Source organism: Salvelinus alpinus, chromosome 8 (assembly GCF_045679555.1).
Source record: "Salvelinus alpinus chromosome 8, SLU_Salpinus.1, whole genome shotgun sequence".
NCBI classification, from domain to species: domain Eukaryota; kingdom Metazoa; phylum Chordata; class Actinopteri; order Salmoniformes; family Salmonidae; genus Salvelinus; species Salvelinus alpinus.
The window spans coordinates 53,172,965-53,193,161 of NC_092093.1; the positions used below are offsets into that span (position 1 = coordinate 53,172,965).

Below are 20,197 nucleotides of genomic sequence, written 5' to 3' on the forward strand. Positions count from 1 at the left end.
GACACCAGTCAGCAGACACTCCCTATTCCCTAACCATGGGACAACCGTCTCAAACCTTCCAGACGCCAGGCCTGGCCACAACACCCAGGATCGCTGTCATCAGCCCCCCCCTCCACCGCCACAGTCCCATGGGAAAACTGGCATCGGCCCTCCCTCCACCGCCAAAGTCCCATGGGAAAACTGGCATCGGCCCCCCCTCCACCGCCAAAGTCCCATGGGAAAACTGGCATCGGCCCCCCCTCCACCGCCAAAGTCCCATGGGAAAACTGGCATCGACCCCCCCTCCACCGCCAAAGTCCCATGGGAAAACTGGCATCAGCCCCCCCCTCCACCGCCACAGTCCCATGGGAAAACTGGCATCGGCCCCCCCTCCACCGCCAAAGTCCCATGGGAAAACTGGCATCAGCCCCCCCCTCCACCGCCACAGTCCCATGGGAAAACTGGCATCAGCCCCCCCTCCACAGCCACAGTCCCATGGGAAAACTGGCATCGGCAGAAATGACTGAGGGAATTATGGCAAGAATTAGAGTACTTCCTCTGCGAGGAGATCTCCAGGGAAATAAGGGATTTGTAGTGTTTTGAGAACACACACACACACACACACACACACACACACACACACACACACACACACACACACACACACACACACACACACACACACACACAGCAGCTTTTAAAGACATTGTAATGTGCTGCAGTCCTCTTAATTTCCCATCTACCACCAGCACGTGAGCTGGGCTAATCTCCCGTCCATCCACGTGCTGAGAGGGGGCCCTTTTTTAGAATGATCCATCTCTTTATTTTACCTTTATTTTAACTAGGCAAGTAAGTTAAGAACAAATTCTTATTTACAATGACGGCCTACGGGGGAACAGTGGGTTAACTGCCTTGTTCAGGGGCAGAACGACAGATTTTTACCTTGTCAGCTCAGGGATTCGATCTTGCACCTTTCGGTTACTAGTCCAACGCTCTAACCACTAGGCTACCTGCCGCCTCTACGCTCTAACCACTAGGATACCTGCCACCTCTACACTCTAACCACTAGGATACCTGCCGCCTCTACGCTCTAACCACTAGGATACCTGCCACCTCTACACTCTAACCACTAGGCTACCTGCCACCTCTACACTCTAACCACTAGGATACACAGACTGAGGCCCTAACTCTGTTATTAACACAGACTGAGGCCCTAACTCTGTTATTAACACAGACTGAGGCCCTAACTCTCAGTTATTAACACAGACGGAGGCCCTAACTCTCAGTTATTAACACAGACCAAGGCTCTAACTCTCAGTTATTAACACAGACTGAGGCCCTAACTCTGTTATTAACACAGACCAAGGCCCTAACTCTCAGTTATTAACACAGACCGAGGCCCTAACTCTCAGTTATTAACACAGACTGAGGCCCTAACTCTCAGTTATTAACACAGACTGAGGCCCTAACTCTGTTATTAACACAGACTGAGGCCCTAACTCTGTTATTAACACAGACTGAGGCCATAACTCTCAGTTATTAACACAGACTGAGGCCCTAACTCTCAGTTATTAACACAGACTGAGGCCCTAACTCTCAGTTATTAACACAGACTGAGGCCCTAACTCTGTTATTAACACAGACTGAGGCCCTAACTCTGTTATTAACACAGACTGAGGCCCTAACTCTGTTATTAACACAGACTGAGGCCCTAACTCTCAGTTATTAACACAGACTGAGGCCCTAACTCTGCTATTAACACAGACTGAGGCCCTAACTCTGATATTAGAAGTAGTTGACAGAGGAAGGTGGTTGTTTACGAAACCCTTTAGTAACACTACAACCATCATGACCCTGCATGCCCTCATCTAACTACACCGATATTGCCATGGATACACACAGAAAGGCTATGGCAACCAAAGACGAAAACCCCCTGTATTTGTCAATACAGTGAAACAGATGGTAAACTGTGCTCAGCAACTCCGTCAGACCATTGCAGTGAGTGAATAGGTTCTCTCTGGTGAACATGTTCAACCAATTTCTCTCTCTTTGCAGGTTCGTGATTGTCAGGGATGGCAAGGATCGTTGTCATGGAGACAGGAATAAAGTGGCGTTTTGGACCTAGGTGTGTTGACACAACCTGATATGGTTCATGTCCATGATCCTCTCTGTGTCTCTCTCTCTGTCTCTGTCTCTCTCTGTGTCTCTCTCTCTGTGTTATTCTCTCTCTCTCTCTCTCTCTCTCTCTCTCTCTCTCTCTCTCTCTCTCTCTCTCTCTCTCTCTCTCTCTCTCTCTCTCTCTCTCTCTCTCTCTCTCTCTCTCTCTCTCTCTCTCTCTCTCTCTCTCTCTCTCTCTCTCTCTCTCTCTCTCTCTCTCTCTCTCTCTCTCTCTCTCTCTCTCTCTCTCTCTCTCTCTCTCTCTCTCTCTCTCTCTATTCTCATCCCTTCACGATAAACACGATAATTCGCATCCCTCCGAGAGAGAGAATTTCATGTAGGAGTCTTGACCTTCAGTTTATCATTGGGACATTTCAGACATTCTTTGCCCCGATCCATTATAGAAAACATAGAAACAGAGGAGGGTCTTCTCTGTTCCACGTTCCATTACCAACTGTCAACCACGACCCCAAACACCGTGTCAAGACTTGACCTAAAGGCTATGACTAAATGGTTGCATAATTTCCAGACGACATTATGATGTAGGGTTTGGGACATTGGTGAACATTTCCCAGTTGTAGTCCATGGTGAGCTGTCACATGTCCCTTTGTTCCAGGTCCTTAATGACTTAATTGGATGAGCTGGTGGATTTACCTGCTTGAAATGACTGTGGCCTGGCCTAGGAGTCCCAGTTTGGACTAACAGTGTGAGCCTGGCCTGTGGCCTAGGAGTCCCAGTTTGGACTAACAGTGTGAGCCTGGCCTGTGGCTTAAGAGTCCCGGTGTGGACTAACAGTGTGAGCCTGGCCTGTAGCCTAGGAGTCCCAGTTCAGACTAACAGTGTGAGCCTGGCCTGTTGCCTAGGAGTCCCGGTGTGGACTAACAGTGTGAGCCTGGCCTGTGGCCTAGGAGTCCCGGTGTGGACTAACTGTCACGTTCCTGACCTGTTTTCTGTTGTTTTGTATGTGTGTGATGGTCAGGGCGTGAGTTTTGGGTGGGCAGTCTATGTTTGCTGTTTCTATGTTGGTTTTGGGTTGCCTGGTATGGCTCTTAATTAGAGGCAGGTGTTTTGCGTTTTCCTCTAATTGAGAGTCATATTAAGGTAGGTTGTTCTCACTGTTTGTTTGTGGGTGATTGTCTCCTGTGTCAGTGTCTGTATGTTACGCCACACGGGACTGTTCCGGTTTTTGTTAGTTCGTTCGTTTTATGTAGTCTGTTTTCCTGGTTCATGCGTTCTTCACGTTGTATGTAAGTTCGTGTCCAGGTCTGTCTACATTCGTTTATTTGTTTTGTAATTATTCAAGTGTTTGTCGTGTTTTTCCGTTTTGTCTATTAAATCAATATGTATTCACAACCCGCTGCATTTTGGTCAAATCCCTGCTACTCCTCTTCGGATGAGGAGAAGGAGGAAGCCCGTTACACTAACAGTGTGAGCCTGGCCTGTGGCCTAGGAGTCCCAGTTTGGACTAACAGTGTGAGCCTGGCCTGTGGCCTAGGAGTCCCAGTTCAGACTAACAGTGTGAGCCTGGCCTGTGGCCTAGGAGTCCCAGTTCAGACTAACAGTGTGAGCCTGGCCTGTGGCCTAGGAGTCCCAGTTCAGACTAACAGTGTGAGCCTGGCCTGTGGCCTAGGAGTCCCAGCTTGGACTAACAGTGTGAGCCTGGCCTGTGGCCTAGGAGTCCCAGTTTGGACTAACAGTGTGAGCCTGGCCTGTGGCCTAGGAGTCCCAGTTTGGACTAACGGTGTGAGCCTGGCCTGTGGCCTAGGAGTCCCAGTTCAGACTAACAGTGTGAGCCTGGCCTGTGGCCTAGGAGTCCCAGTTCAGACTAACAGTGTGAGCCTGGCCTGTGGCCTAGGAGTCCCAGTTTGTTTTAAATACAATTGTTGGTGGCCAAATTGTCCGGGAGAATAAAACAAATATATATTGTAAAATAATGGTGTAGCAGTCTAAGGCACTGCATCTCAGTTCAAGAGGCGTCACTGGTTCGAGTCCAGGCTGTATCACATCCGGCCGTGATTGTGAGTCCCATAGGACGGCGCACAATTGTCCCAGTGTCGTCCAGGTTTGGCCGGTGTAGGCCGTCATTGTAAATAATAATTTGTTCTTAACTGACTTGCCTAGTTAATGTTAAATAAAAAAAACTTCCAAGGCAAAAATCCTTCATAGGATGAGACATCCTCAAGCTGCTGGGACAGTACTGTCAGATGTGTTTCTAAATCACACAGAAGACACGAGCTCCTCATGAAAGGACTTCCGCTAAGGGTACCCCACTGAGCGAAGACCGTGTTGATTATCCCCGTAACCAAGGTAGCGAGGCTGATGCTACTGAAAGGAGTGTGACTTCCAAACAGCAGCGGCTTACTTTGAGCGGGCAAAGGTCCGCTCGAAACGCACGTAAATCAGAGGGAAATGATTGTGTTTGGTCAGGCCCAGCTCTAGCAGTTCTGCTGCCGTCCTAGGCCAGATTTGAGTTTTGGAAACAAGTGCTTTGATAAATACACGGCGCGATTTGCCTCGTTTCACAGGAGCATTGCAAAATGTTCTCAATGAACCACGTTGCTGGATCTAATGCCCAAGCTGACAAGGTAAAACATCTGTCTTTCTGCCCCTGACAGTTTGTAATTGTCCAACATCAATTTGATAGTTTCTTCATTCTGTGGCCGTGTAGAGTGTCCCCTCTTTTTGTGGCCGTGTAGAGTGTCCCCTCTTTCCACTGCCGCGGTGCTGAAATGCAGCGGGGATGGGGAGTTGGGGCGGGCCGGCCCTGGTGTTCAAAGACAGCCATTTTTTGTTATTTATTCATTAAAATGTTCATGCCTCGGCTTGATTAAATTAGAGAGACCTAGATCGTATTTGTGTTTTGTGGTTCATTCATAGAAATGTTAATACAAATATCCTACAGGACAGGTTGTTCCCAAATTATATTATACGAATATTATATTTTGAAGTTGTGTTTTATTAATGTGTTTTTTTAAATGATATTCATTTATGATTTATAGCAGGGATGAAGACGCAACAGGCAATGTTTTGCTTTTCAATAAAACCTGACATGTTAGTTTATTAACATGGCTCTACTCTATTTGATTACAACTTTACAGGCTATTTTCTATTCTGATGAGATGAATTACAATAATCTAAATGGGATTTTTGAGCATCGTGGGTGGATTCGCTAATGTGGTACGCACCCAATGCATTTAGAGGTCCAGTAAATTTGTCATATGTCTGGTAAATTTGTCATATGTCTGGTAAATTTGTCATATGTCCAGTAAATTTGTCATATGTCAGGTAAATTTGTCATATGTCTGGTAAATTTGTCATATGTCTGGTAAATTTGTCATATGTGTAACGGTGTTCCTCCTCCCCTTCATACGAAGAGGAGGAGTAGTGATTCGACCAAAATGCAGCGGGTTTTGAATACATAATGATTTATTAAATCAATCGACGAGACACGAAAACAAACACTGGGAAGGATTACAAAATAACAAAAAACGAATGTAGACTGACCTACACCATGAGTACTTACATAAAACACGAAGCACGTAGGAACAGGTACAGACTATAACAAACGAACGAACAAACGCTACAGTCCCGTGTGGTACGCAGACACAGACACGGAAGACAATCACCCACAAACAAACAGTGAGAACAACCTACCTTAATATGACTCTCAATTAGAGGAAAACGCAAAACACCTGCCTCTAATTAAGAGCCATACCAGGCAACCCAAAACCAACATAGAAACAGCAAACATAGACTGCCCACCCAAAACTCACGCCCTGACCATCACACACATACAAAACAACAGAAAACAGGTCAGGAACGTGACAGAACCCCCCCCTCAAGGTGCGAACGCCGGGCGCACCAGCACAAAGTCCAGGGGAGGGTCTGGGTGGGCATCTGACCACGGTGGTGGCTCAGGCTCCGGACGCTGTCCCCACACCACCATAGTCACTCCCCGCTTCTGTATCCCCCTCCCAATGACCACCCTCCAACTAAACCCACCTAGATGAAGGGGCAGCATCGGGATAAGGGGCAGCAGCTCCGGGATAAGGGGCAGCAGCTCCGGGCTGAGGGACTCCGGCAGGTCCGGGCTGAGGGACTCCGGCAGGTCCGGGCTGAGGGACTCCGGCAGGTCCTGGCTGAGGGACTCCGGCAGGTCCTGGCTGAGGGACTCCGGCAGGTCCTGGCTGAGGGACTCCGGCAGGTCCTGGCTGGACGGCTCCGGCAGGTCCTGGCTGGACGGCTCCGGCAGGTCCTGGCTGGACGGCTCCGGCAGGTCCTGGCTGGACGGCTCCGGCAGGTCCTGGCTGGACGGCTCCGGCAGGTCCTGGCTGGACGGCTCCGGCAGGTCCTGGCTGGACGGCTCTGGCTGACCCTGGCTGGACGGCTCTGGCTGGTCCTGGCTGGACGGCTCTGGCTGGTCCTGGTCTGGCGGACGGCTCTGGCTGATCCGGTCTGGCGGAAGGCTCTGGCTGATCCGGTCTGGCGGAAGGCTCTGGCTGATCCGGTCTGGCGGAAGGCTCTGGCTGATCCGGTCTGGCGGAAGGCTCTGTAGGCTCTTGGCAGACGGGCGGCTTTGCAGGCTCATGGCAGACGGGCAGCTTTGCAGGCTCATGGCAGACGGGCAGTTCAGGCGCCGTTGGGCAGACGGGCAGTTCAGGCGCCGCTGGGCAGACGGGCAGTTCAGGTGCCGCTGGGCAGACGGGCAGTTCAGGCGCCGCTGGGCAGACGGGCAGTTCAGGCGCCGCTGGGCAGACGGGCAGTTCTGTAGGGAGGAGACGGAGAGACAGCCTGGTGCGCGGTACCGGAACTGGAGGCACTGGGCTGGAGACACGCACCATAGGGAGAGTGCGTGGAGGAGGAACAGGGCTCTGGAGATGCACTGGAAGCCTGGTGCGTGGTGTCGGCACTGGTGGTACTAGGCTGGGGCGGGAAGGTGGCGCCGGATATACCGGACCGTGAAGGAGGACACGTGCTCTTGAGCACCGAGCCTCCCCAACCTTACCAGGTTGAATGGTCCCCGTAGCCCTGCCAGTGCGGCGAGGTGGAATAGCCCGCACTGGGCTATGCAGGCGAACCGGGGACACCACCTGTAAGGCTGGTGCCATGTACGCCGGCCCGAGGAGACGTACTGGAGACCAGATACGTTGGGCCGGCTTCATGGCACTCGGCTCGATGCCCAACCTAGCCCTCCCAGTGCGGCAAGGTGGAATAGCCCGCACTGGGCTAAGCACGCGTACTGGGGACACCGTGCGCTTTACCGCATAACACGGTGTCTGACCAGTACGACGCCCTCTTACTCCACGGCAAGCCCGGGGAGTTGGCTCAGGTATCCAACCCGGCTTCGCCACACTCCCCTTTAGCCCCCCCCCAAGAAATTTTTGGGTGTTACTCACGGGCCTCCAGCCTTGCTTCCGTGCTGCCTCCTCATAACGTCGCCTCTCCGCTGCCTCCTCATAACGTCGCCTCTCCGCTGCCTCCTCATAACGTCGCCTCTCCGCTTTCGCTGCCTCCAGCTCCGCTTTGGGGCGGCGACACTCCACTGGCTCTGCCCAGGGTCCTTTACCGTCCAGGATCTCTTCCCATGTCCAATCCTCCTTTTCCCACTGCTGCTGTCGTGGCTGTCCGTTAACCCGCTGCTTGATCTGGGTTTGGTGGGTGATTCTGTAACGGTGTTCCTCCTCCCCTTCATACGAAGAGGAGGAGTAGTGATTCGACCAAAATGCAGCGGGTTTTGAATACATAATGATTTATTAAATCAATCGACGAGACACGAAAACAAACACTGGGAAGGATTACAAAATAACAAAAAACGAATGTAGACTGACCTACACCATGAGTACTTACATAAAACACGAAGCACGTAGGAACAGGTACAGACTAACAAACGAACGAACAAACGCTACAGTCCCGTGTGGTACGCAGACACAGACACGGAAGACAATCACCCACAAACAAACAGTGAGAACAACCTACCTTAATATGACTCTCAATTAGAGGAAAACGCAAAACACCTGCCTCTAATTAAGAGCCATACCAGGCAACCCAAAACCAACATAGAAACAGCAAACATAGACTGCCCACCCAAAACTCACGCCCTGACCATCACACACATACAAAACAACAGAAAACAGGTCAGGAACGTGACAATATGTCTGGTAAATTTGTCATATGTCTGGTAAATTTGTCATATGTCTGGTAAATTTGTCATATGTCTGGTAAATTTGTCATATGTCTGGTAAATTTGTCATATGTCAGGTAAATTTGTCATATGTCTGGTAAATTTGTCATATGTCTGGTAAATTTGTCATATGTCAGGTAAATTTCTCAAATGTCCGATAAATTTCTCAAATGTCCGGTAAATGTATATTTTGCCGGTCACGTTGTCCGCCACCAAAATGTTCCTAAAAGAAACCCTGGTGTGTGGGTGTGTGTGAGAAAGAGAGAGAAACAGAGAGAGTGCATGGAGGCGCAGAGAATCGGTCCTTCATACAAACACACAGTCAGTCACACAGTTAATCAATAATGACACCCTGTACATGGACTAAGGCACCATAGTCACTGCAGAAAGGCACCCTGTACATGGACTAAGGCACCATAGTCACTGGAGAAAGGCACCCTGTACATGGACTAAGGCACCATAGTCACTGCAGAAAGGCACCCTGTACATGGACTAAGGCACCATAGTCACTGCAGAAAGGCACCCTGTACATGGACTAAGGCACCATAGTCACTGGAGAAAGGCACCCTGTACATGGACTAAGGCACCATAGTCACTGGAGAAAGGCACCCTGTACATGGACTAAGGCACCATAGTCACTGCAGAAAGGCACCCGATACATGGACTAAGGCACCATAGTCACTGCAGAAAGGCACCCGATACATGGACTAAGGCACCATAGTCACTGCAGAAAGGCACCCGATACATGGACTAAGGCACCATAGTTACTGCAGAAAGGCACCCTGTACATGGACTAAGGCACCATAGTTACTGCAGAAAGGCACCCTGTACATGGACTAAGGCACCATAGTTACTGCAGAAAGGCACCCTGTACATGGACTAAGAGAAAATAAACTGTAAATCTATTTCTATGTCAGCTCTTCAAGTTTAGCTGTGGTTTGGTGGGTGGGGGTGTCCACGTGTCCTGGCCTGAGAGAAGTGGTTGATTCGCCACAGCTGTGGATGTGTGTGTGTGTGTGCGTGTGTGTGTGTGCGTGTGTTTAAGAAAAGCAAGAGAGACTCAGAGTGTGTCCTGACCTGAGAGATGTGATTGATTGAGGACTCCATTCGGCACAGCTGTGAGGCCTGGATGTCCAGCAGCTGCAGCACGTTGTTGGCTAAGGCATTGATCTGGTAGGCCACGCTGGCCAGGGACTGGGTGGTGTAGGCTTTGGTCTCCTCCAGAGCTTTCCTCTTGTCCGTAGCCTGGAGAGAGAGAGAGAGCGACAGAGGGAGACGCACAACGTTACACAAATAATATATGCAATTTAGCAGTCGTTTTTATCCAAACGCGACTTACAGTCATGCGGGTATACATTTTAGGTACGGGTGCCCGCCGGGAATCGAACACACTATCCTGGCGTGTCAGGCTCTACCAACTGAGCTACAGATGACCGTGTTAGTCCGGTGACATTTGACATAAGGCTTATTCTCTAGAACCCTGGTTCAGTCAGGATTAGTCTTAGACGCATTACAAGATTCGGTAACACTTTACTTGACACCCAGCATCATAACACGTTAGAACACGGTCATAACCTGTCATAACATGGTCATAACACTGACATGACACATATATTTAGACCTGTTGTGACATATTGTGTTATTTTATTTCAGGTTACCCAAGATTCAGCAAAAACATCAACGTCTCATTGAATTGACATCCATTTTGAAGCTGATTGAGGTGTGTGAGCATTTCACATGATGGCTACAGTTTACTTCCTTATCATGCCTGTGACCTTTTCAAGCCCACTAGAGAGGAAAGACAGGCATCGTGACAGGATACAGCATAGACAGTGGCTTGCGAAAGTATTCACCCCCCTTGGCAGTTTTCCTATTTTGTTGCCTTACAACCTGGAATTAAAATAGATTTTTTTGGGGGGGGGTTTGAACCATTTGATTTACACAACATGCCGACCACTTTGAGGATGCAAAATATGTTTAATTGTGAAACATACAAGAAATAAAACAATAAAACAGAAAACTTGAGCGTGCATAACTATTCACCCCCCCAAAGTCAATACTTTGTAGAGCCATCTTTTGCAGCAATTCCAGCTGAAAGTCTCTTGGGGTATGTCTCTATAAGCTTGGCACATCTAGCCACTGGGATTTTTGCCCATTCTTCAAGGAAAAACTGCTCCAGCTCCTTCAAGTTGGATGGGTTCCGCTGGTGTACAGCAATCTTTAAGTCATACCACAGATTCTCAATTGGATTGAGGTCTGGGTTTTGACTAGGACATTCCAAGACATTTAAATGTTTCCCCTTAAACCACTCGAGTGTTGCTTTAGCAGTATGCTTAGGGTCATTGTCCTGCTGGAAGGTGAACCTCCGTCCCAGTCTCAAATCTCTGGAAGACTGAAACAGGTTTCCCTCAAGAATATCCCCGTATTTAGCGCCATCCATCATTCCTTCAATTCTGACCAGTTTCCCAGTCCCTGCCGATGAAAAACATCCCCACAGCATGATGCTGCCACCACCATGCTTCACTGTGTGGATGGTCTTCTCGGGGTGATGAGAGGTGTTGGGTTTGCGCCAGATATAGCATTTTCCTTGATGGCCAAAAAGCTCAATTTTAGTCTCATCTGACCAGAGTATCTTCTTCCATATTTTTGGGGAGTCTCCCACATGCCTTTTGGCGAACACCAAACATGTTTGCTTATTTTTTACTTTAAGCAATGTCTTTTTTCTGGCCACTCTTCTGTAAAGCCCAGCTCTGTTGCAGACTCTGGGGCCTTTCAGAACAGGTGTATATATACTGAGATCATGTGACAGATCATGTGACACTTAGATTGGAAGTGTCCACAGGTGGACTTTATTTTACTAATTGTGACTTCTGAAGGTAATTGGTTGCACCAGATCTTATTTAGGAACTTTTTTTTTTTACCTCTCTAGGGGGTGTGGGATGCTACCGTCCCACCTGGCCAACATCCAGTGAAATTGCAGAGCGCGAAATTCAAAAATACTCAATTCAAATATTTAACATTCTTGAAAATATATGTGTTATACATCAAAATAAAGCTTAACTTCTTGTTAATCCAGCCGCCGTGTCAGATTTCAAAAAGGCTTTACGGCGAAAGCAAACCAATGCAATTATCTGAGGACAGCACTCAGCACACAAAACATTACGTACAGTTACCAGCCAAGTAGATTAGTCACGAAAGTCAGAAATAGCAATAAAATTAATCACTTACCTTTGATGATCTTCATATGGTTGCACTCACAAGACTCCATGTTACACAATAAATGTTCGTTTTGTTCGATAAATTCCCTCTTTATATCCAAAAACCTCCATTTTGTTGGCGCGTTTTGTTCAATATTTCAATGGCTCAAATGCGATCACAAGAGGCAGACAAAAATTCAAAATAGTATCCGTAAAGTTCGTAGAAACATGTCAAACGATGTTTATAATCAATCCTCAGGTTGTTTTTAGCCTAAATAATCGATAATATTTCAACCGGACAAAAGCTTTGTCAATATAAAAAGAAAACAAGAAAGGCGTGCTCTCGGTCACGTGCAGTAACCAGCTCTGAGGACATCCCAGGGGCCACTCATTCAATGTTGTCATTCTCCCACATTTTTCAGAATAAAAGCCTGAAACAATGTCTAAAGACTGTTCACAACTAGTGGAAGGGAATGGAAACTGGGTCCTATCCCTTTAAATGGTGGATAGGCTTTCATTGGAAAAACAGCCATTTATTATTTTAACAGTGTTAGAAACTTTGGAGTGTTTTCTATCCAAATCTACTAGTTATATGCACATCCTAGCTTCTGGGCCTGAGTAGCAGGCTGTTTACTTTGGGCACACTTTTCATCCGGAGGTGAAAATAGTGCCCCATACCCTAGTGAGGTTTTAAACCAGTTATTTTTTTCATTTCACTTCACCAATTTGGACTATTTTGTGTATGTCCATTACATGAAATCCAAATAAAAATCCATTTAAATTACAGGTTGTAATGCAACAAAATAGGAAAAACGCCAAGGGGGTGAATACTTTTGCAAGGCGTGTTTAATCTTAGCTGCATGCATTACACTGCTCACTCATAAAGTCCAAAGGGCACTGCCTGGGGGTTTGATACCTGGCCGCAATATGAGGCGGGAGAACGAGAGAAGAGCTCAAACCCTGAAACAGAAAGAAAAGGCTAAGTGAAAACTAGGAGAAAAAGATAGAGGATAAAGTATAAATACCATCTTCTAGACAGCTATCAACACTACGAAGGGAAACATTTTAAAGAGATAAGCTGTGTGTATGATATTCATTCGTCTGGGCATAAGATCAGCTTTGTACAGTCTCACAGCCATAGTGACTAAAGCCTTGTTGCCCTCTGAGCTGAGATCCCCGCTGGTTAACTACCACAGAAGAAGTGGCAGTGTGTTTGACTCCGACTGCTTTTGGAGGGAATCGCAGTAACAGATGTGTTCATGATAACAGCCTCCAGGAATGAAGGGAGAGTTCCTCCAGAGGACAGTGACAGAGCCAGAGGCCATCTGGAGAGGACAGTGACAGAGCCAGAGGCCATCTGGAGAGGACAGTGACAGAGCCAGAGGCCATCTGGAGAGGACAGTGACAGAGCCAGAGGCCATCTGGAGAGGACAGTGACAGAGCCAGAGGCCATCTGGAGAGGACAGTGACAGAGCCAGAGGCCATCTGGAGAGGACAGTGACAGAGCCAGAGGCCATCTGGAGAGGACAGTGACAGAGCCAGAGGCCATCTGGAGAGGACAGGCACACACATACAGTGGCTTTTTCCACAGTTTGTTGTTACAGCCTGAATTTTAAATTGATTAAATAAAAAATGTATTGTCACTGTCCTACACACAATACCCATACCACATAACGTCAAGGTGGAATTATGTTTTTAGAAATGTTTACAAATTAATGAATGATGAAAAGCTGAAATGTCTTGAGTCAATAAGTATTCATCCCCTTTGTTATGGCAAGCCTAAATAAGTTCAGGAGTAAAAATGTGCTTAACAAGTTACATAATAAGTTAGATGGACTCTGTGTGCAATAAAAGTGATTAACAATTAACTATTTACATTTATTTATTTGTTGCACTAATGTGGAGGTGTGGTTGGAAGCCCAAGAGCTGATAAGGGCTGATATGAAAACCACACAAAAGAAACAATATACAATAATATAAATAAGAAAATAGACATACCATATGTGAAAGCCGAGGTGTTGTCATTACACATGAATAATCCATCAACCATTACTATTCACATTCACCTTCCTCTGTCAAAAAAAACAAAAAGTATTCTGCTCCAACATTCCTGGGAGACATTGAGTTGCAGACAGTGTAGGCGCTGGGGACTCTTTTATGAAATCATCAAATATGCTGTAAAGAAACAGCAATCCGATAGCATTTCAAGGAAATTACATTTCATGTAGAGAGCTAGCTTTTATGTGCAGTTATATGCCTGCATGGAGGACTGCATCAAAGAGGTTATAAAATATAGCTGCTATATCTCGTAGCTGTAAGGTCGACCGCAACATAAAATTAACCTTTAGGGTCGACCGCAACATAAAATTAACCTTTAGGGTCGACCGCAACATAAAATTAACCTTTAGGGTCGACCGCAACATAAAATTAACCTTTAGGGTCGACCGCAACATAAAATTAACCTGTAAGGTCGACCGCAACATAAAATTAACCTTTAGGGTCGACCGCAACATAAAATTAACCTTTAGGGTCGACCGCAACATAAAATTAACCTTTAGGGTCGACCGCAACATAAAATTAACCTTTAGGGTCGACCGCAACATAAAATTAACCTTTAGGGTCGACCGCAACATAAAATTAACCTTTAGGGTCGACCGCAACATAAAATTAACCTGTAAGGTCGACCGCAACATAAAATTAACCTTTAGGGTCGACCGCAACATAAAATTAACCTTTAGGGTCGACCGCAACATAAAATTAACCTTTAGGGTCGACCGCAACATAAAATTAACCTTTAGGGTCGACCGCAACATAAAATTAACCTTTAGGGTCGACCGCAACATAAAATTAACCTTTAGGGTCGACCGCAACATAAAATTAACCTTTAGGGTCGACCGCAACATAAAATTAACCTGTAAGGTCGACCGCAACATAAAATTAACCTTTAGGGTCGACCGCAACATAAAATGAACCTTTAGGGTCGACCGCAACATAAAATTAACCTTTAGGGTCGACCGCAACATAAAATTAACCTTTAGGGTCGACCGCAACATAAAATTAACCTTTAGGGTCGACCGCAACATAAAATTAACCTGTAAGGTCGACCGCAACATAAAATTAACCTTTAGGGTCGACCGCAACATAAAATTAACCTTTAGGGTCGACCGCAACATAAAATTAACCTTTAGGGTCGACCGCAACATAAAATTAACCTTTAGGGTCGACCGCAACATAAAATTAACCTTTAGGGTCGACCGCAACATAAAATTAACCTTTAGGGTCGACCGCAACATAAAATTAACCTTTAGGGTCGACCGCAACATAAAATTAACCTTTAGGGTCGACCGCAACATAAAATTAACCTGTAAGGTCGACCGCAACATAAAATTAACCTTTAGGGTCGACCGCAAAATAAAATTAACCTTTAGGGTCGACCGCAACATAAAATTAACCTGTAAGGTCGACCGCAACATAAAATTAACCTTTAGGGTCGACCGCAACATAAAATTAACCTTTAGGGTCGACCGCAACATAAAATTAACCTTTAGGGTCGACCGCAACATAAAATTAACCTTTAGGGTCGACCGCAACATAAAATTAACCTGTAAGGTCGACCGCAACATAAAATTAACCTTTAGGGTCGACCGCAACATAAAATTAACCTTTAGGGTCGACCGCAACATAAAATTAACCTTTAGGGTCGACCGCAACATAAAATTAACCTGTAAGGTCGACCGCAACATAAAATTAACCTTTAGGGTCGACCGCAAAATAAAATTAACCTTTAGGGTCGACCGCAACATAAAATTAACCTGTAAGGTCGACCGCAACATAAAATTAACCTTTAGGGTCGACCGCAACATAAAATTAACCTTTAGGGTCGACCGCAACATAAAATTAACCTTTAGGGTCGACCGCAACATAAAATTAACCTTTAGGGTCGACCGCAACATAAAATTAACCTGTAAGGTCGACCGCAACATAAAATTAACCTTTAGGGTCGACCGCAACATAAAATTAACCTTTAGGGTCGACCGCAACATAAAATTAACCTTTAGGGTCGACCGCAACATAAAATTAACCTGTAAGGTCGACCGCAACATAAAATTAACCTTTAGGGTCGACCGCAACATAAAATTAACCTTTAGGGTCGACCGCAACATAAAATTAACCTGTAAGGTCGACCGCAACATAAAATTAACCTTTAGGGTCGACCGCAAAATAAAATTAACCTTTAGGGTCGACCGCAACATAAAATTAACCTGTAAGGTCGACCGCAACATAAAATTAACCTTTAGGGTCGACCGCAACATAAAATTAACCTTTAGGGTCGACCGCAACATAAAATTAACCTTTAGGGTCGACCGCAACATAAAATTAACCTTTAGGGTCGACCGCAACATAAAATTAACCTGTAAGGTCGACCGCAACATAAAATTAACCTGTAAGGTAGACCATAACATAAAATTAACCTTTAGGGTCGACCGCAACATAAAATTAACCTTTAGGGTCGACCGCAACATAAAATTAACCTTTAGGGTCGACCGCAACATAAAATTAACCTTTAGGGTCGACCGCAACATAAAATTAACCTGTAAGGTCGACCGCAACATAAAATTAACCTTTAGGGTCGACCGCAACATAAAATTAACCTTTAGGGTCGACCGCAACATAAAATTAACCTTTAGGGTCGACCGCAACATAAAATTAACCTTTAGGGTCGACCGCAACATAAAATTAACCTTTAGGGTCGACCGCAACATAAAATTAACCTGTAAGGTCGACCGCAACATAAAATTAACCTTTAGGGTCGACCGCAAAATAAAATTAACCTTTAGGGTCGACCGCAACATAAAATTAACCTGTAAGGTCGACCGCAACATAAAATTAACCTTTAGGGTCGACCGCAACATAAAATTAACCTTTAGGGTCGACCGCAACATAAAATTAACCTTTAGGGTCGACCGCAACATAAAATTAACCTTTAGGGTCGACCGCAACATAAAATTAACCTGTAAGGTCGACCGCAACATAAAATTAACCTTTAGGGTCGACCGCAACATAAAATTAACCTTTAGGGTCGACCGCAACATAAAATTAACCTTTAGGGTCGACCGCAACATAAAATTAACCTGTAAGGTCGACCGCAACATAAAATTAACCTTTAGGGTCGACCGCAACATAAAATTAACCTTTAGGGTCGACCGCAACATAAAATTAACCTTTAGGGTCGACCGCAACATAAAATTAACCTTTAGGGTCGACCGCAACATAAAATTAACCTGTAAGGTCGACCGCAACATAAAATTAACCTGTAAGGTCGACCGCAACATAAAATTAACCTTTAGGGTCGACCGCAACATAAAATTAACCTTTAGGGTCGACCGCAACATAAAATTAACCTGTAAGGTCGACCGCAACATAAAATTAACCTGTAAGGTCGACCGCAACATAAAATTAACCTTTAGGGTCGACCGCAACATAAAATTAACCTTTAGGGTCGACCGCAACATAAAATTTACCTGTAAGGTCGACCGCAACATAAAATTAACCTTTAGGGTCGACCGCAACATAAAATTAACCTTTAGAGTCGACCGCAACATAAAATTAACCTGTAAGGTCGACCGCAACATAAAATTAACCTTTAGGGTCGACCGCAACATAAAATTAACCTTTAGGGTCGACCGCAACATAAAATTAACCTGTAAGGTCGACCGCAACATAAAATTAACCTGTAAGGTAGACCATAACATAAAATTAACCTTTAGGGTCGACCGCAACATAAAATTAACCTTTAGGGTCGACCGCAACATAAAATTAACCTTTAGGGTCGACCGCAACATAAAATTAACCTTTAGGGTCGACCGCAACATAAAATTAACCTGTAAGGTCGACCGCAACATAAAATTAACCTTTAGGGTCGACCGCAACATAAAATTAACCTGTAAGGTCGACCGCAACATAAAATTAACCTGTAAGGTCGACCGCAACATAAAATTAACCTGTAAGGTCGACCGCAACATAAAATTAACCTGTAAGGTAGACCATAACATAAAATTAACCTTTATGGTCGACCGCAACATAAAATTAACATTTAGGGTCGACCGCAACATAAAATTAACCTGTAAGGTCGACCGCAACATAAAATTAACCTTTAGGGTCGACCGCAACATAAAATTAACCTGTAAGGTCGACCGCAACATAAAATTAACCTGTAAGGTCGACCGCAACATAAAATTAACCTTTAGGGTCGACCGCAACATAAAATTAACCTGTAAGGTCGACCGCAACATAAAATTAACCTTTAGGGTCGACCGCAACATAAAATTAACCTGTAAGGTCGACCGCAACATAAAATTAACCTGTAAGGTCGACCGCAACATAAAATTAACCTGTAAGGTCGACCGCAACATAAAATTAACCTGTAAGGTCGACCGCAACATAAAATTAACCTGTAAGGTAGACCATAACATAAAATTAACCTTTAGGGTCGACCGCAACATAAAATTAACCTTTAGGGTCGACCGCAACATAAAATTAACCTGTAAGGTCGACCGCAACATAAAATTAACCTTTAGGGTCGACCGCAACATAAAATTAACCTGTAAGGTCGACCGCAACATAAAATTAACCTGTAAGGTCGACCGCAACATAAAATTAACCTTTAGGGTCGACCGCAACATAAAATTAACCTGTAAGGTCGACCGCAACATAAAATTAACCTGTAAGGTCGACCGCAACATAAAATTAACCTGTAAGGTCGACCGCAACATAAAATTAACCTGTAAGGTCGACCGCAACATAAAATTAACCTGTAAGGTCGACCGCAACATAAAATTAACCTGTAAGGTCGACCGCAACATAAAATTAACCTGTAAGGTCGACCGCAACATAAAATTAACCTTTAGGGTAGACCGCAACATAAAATTAACCTGTAAGGTAGACCGCAACATAAAATTAACCTGTAAGGTCGACCGCAACATAAAATTAACCTTTAGGGTCGACCATAACATAAAATTAACCTTTAGGGTCGACCATAACATAAAATTAACCTTTAGGGTAGACCGCAACATAAAATTAACCTGTAAGGTAGACCATAACATAAAATTAACCTTTAGGGTAGACCGTAACATAAAATTAACCTTTAGGGTAGACCATAACATAAAATTAACCTTTAGGGTAGACCATAACATAAAATTGACCTTTAGGGTAGACCGTAACATAAAATTAACCTTTAGGGTAGACCATAACATAAAATTGACCTTTAGGGTAGACCGTAACATAAAATTAACCTTTAGGGTAGACCATAACATAAAATTAACCTTTAGGGTAGACCATAACATAAAATTGACCTTTAGGGTAGACCGTAACATAAAATTAACCTTTAGGGTAGACCGTAACATAAAATTAACCTTTAGGGTAGACCATAACATAAAATTAACCTTTAGGGTAGACCGTAACATAAAATTAACATTTAGGGTAGACCATAACATAAAATTAACCTGTAGGGTAGACCGCAACATAAAATTAACCTGTAGGGTAGACCATAACATAAAATTTACCTTTAGGGTAGACCGTAACATAAAATTGACCAGTAGGGTAGACCGTATGTAACCGATGTGAAATGGCTATCTAGTTAGCGGTGGTGCGCGCTAATAGCCTTTCAGTCGGTGACGTCACTTGCTCTGAGACCTTGAAGTAGTGGTTCCCCTTGCTCTGAGACCTTGAAGTAGTGGTTCCCCTTGCTCTGCAAGAGCTTTTGTGGAGCGATGGGTCGGGGCGAGTGGACGGATTAAAGTTATACTGTTACACGTACAATAACATGAAGGTGTAGGGTAGACCATAACATACAATTAACCTGTGGGGTCGGCCGTTAGATGGGACTGAAGTGTGGGGTCGGGTGTTAGATGGGACTGAAGTGTGGGGTCGGGTGTTAGATGGGACTGAAGTGTGGGGTCGGGTGTTAGCTGGGACTGAAGTGTGGGGTAAATACAGGAGTCCGATAGGGAAAAATACAGGAGTACGATAGGGATAAATACTGGAGTCCGATAGGGATAAATACTGGAGTCCGATAGGGATAAATACAGGAGTCCGATAGGGATAAATACTGGAGTCCGATAGGGATAAATACTGGAGTCCGACAGGGATAAATACAGGAGTCCGATAGGGATAAATACTGGAGTCCGATAGGGATAAATACTGGAGTCTGATAGGGATAAATACTGGAGTCTGACAGGGATAAATACTGGAGTCTGATAGTACTAAATACTGGAGTCCGACAGGGATAAATACAGGAGTCTGACAGTGATAAATACAGGAGTCTGACAGGGATAAATACTGGAGTCCGATAGGGATAAATACTGGAGTCTCATAGTGATAAATACTGGAGTCTGACAGTGATAAATACTGGAGTCTGACAGTGATAAATACTGGAGTCTGACAGTGATAAATACTGGAGTCTGACAGTGATAAATACTGGAGTCTGACAGTGATAAATACTGGAGTCTGACAGTGATAAATACTGGAGTCTGATAGGGATAAATACTGGAGTCTGACAGTGTCACGCCCTGGCCTTAGTATTCTTTGTTTTCTTTATGTTTTTTAGTTAGGTCAGGGTGTGACATGGGGAATGTATGTGTTTTTGTAGTGTCTAGTGTAGTTGTCTAGTTATGTCTATGGCTGC

At 45.1% G+C, this 20,197-nt stretch overlaps 1 protein-coding gene across 4 annotated transcripts in view; it reads right to left on the minus strand.

Moving 5' to 3' along the window:
- Nucleotides 1-20,197, minus strand: part of LOC139583274 (abl interactor 1-like) — a 142,304-nt gene that overhangs the window by 86,406 nt on the left and 35,701 nt on the right. For all 4 annotated transcript variants that reach the window (XM_071414168.1, XM_071414169.1, XM_071414171.1 and 1 more), the window contains exon 2: nucleotides 9,395-9,562. In XM_071414168.1, the coding sequence (XP_071270269.1) occupies nucleotides 9,395-9,562 (168 nt within the window). The remainder of the gene's footprint in view (nucleotides 1-9,394; nucleotides 9,563-20,197) is intronic.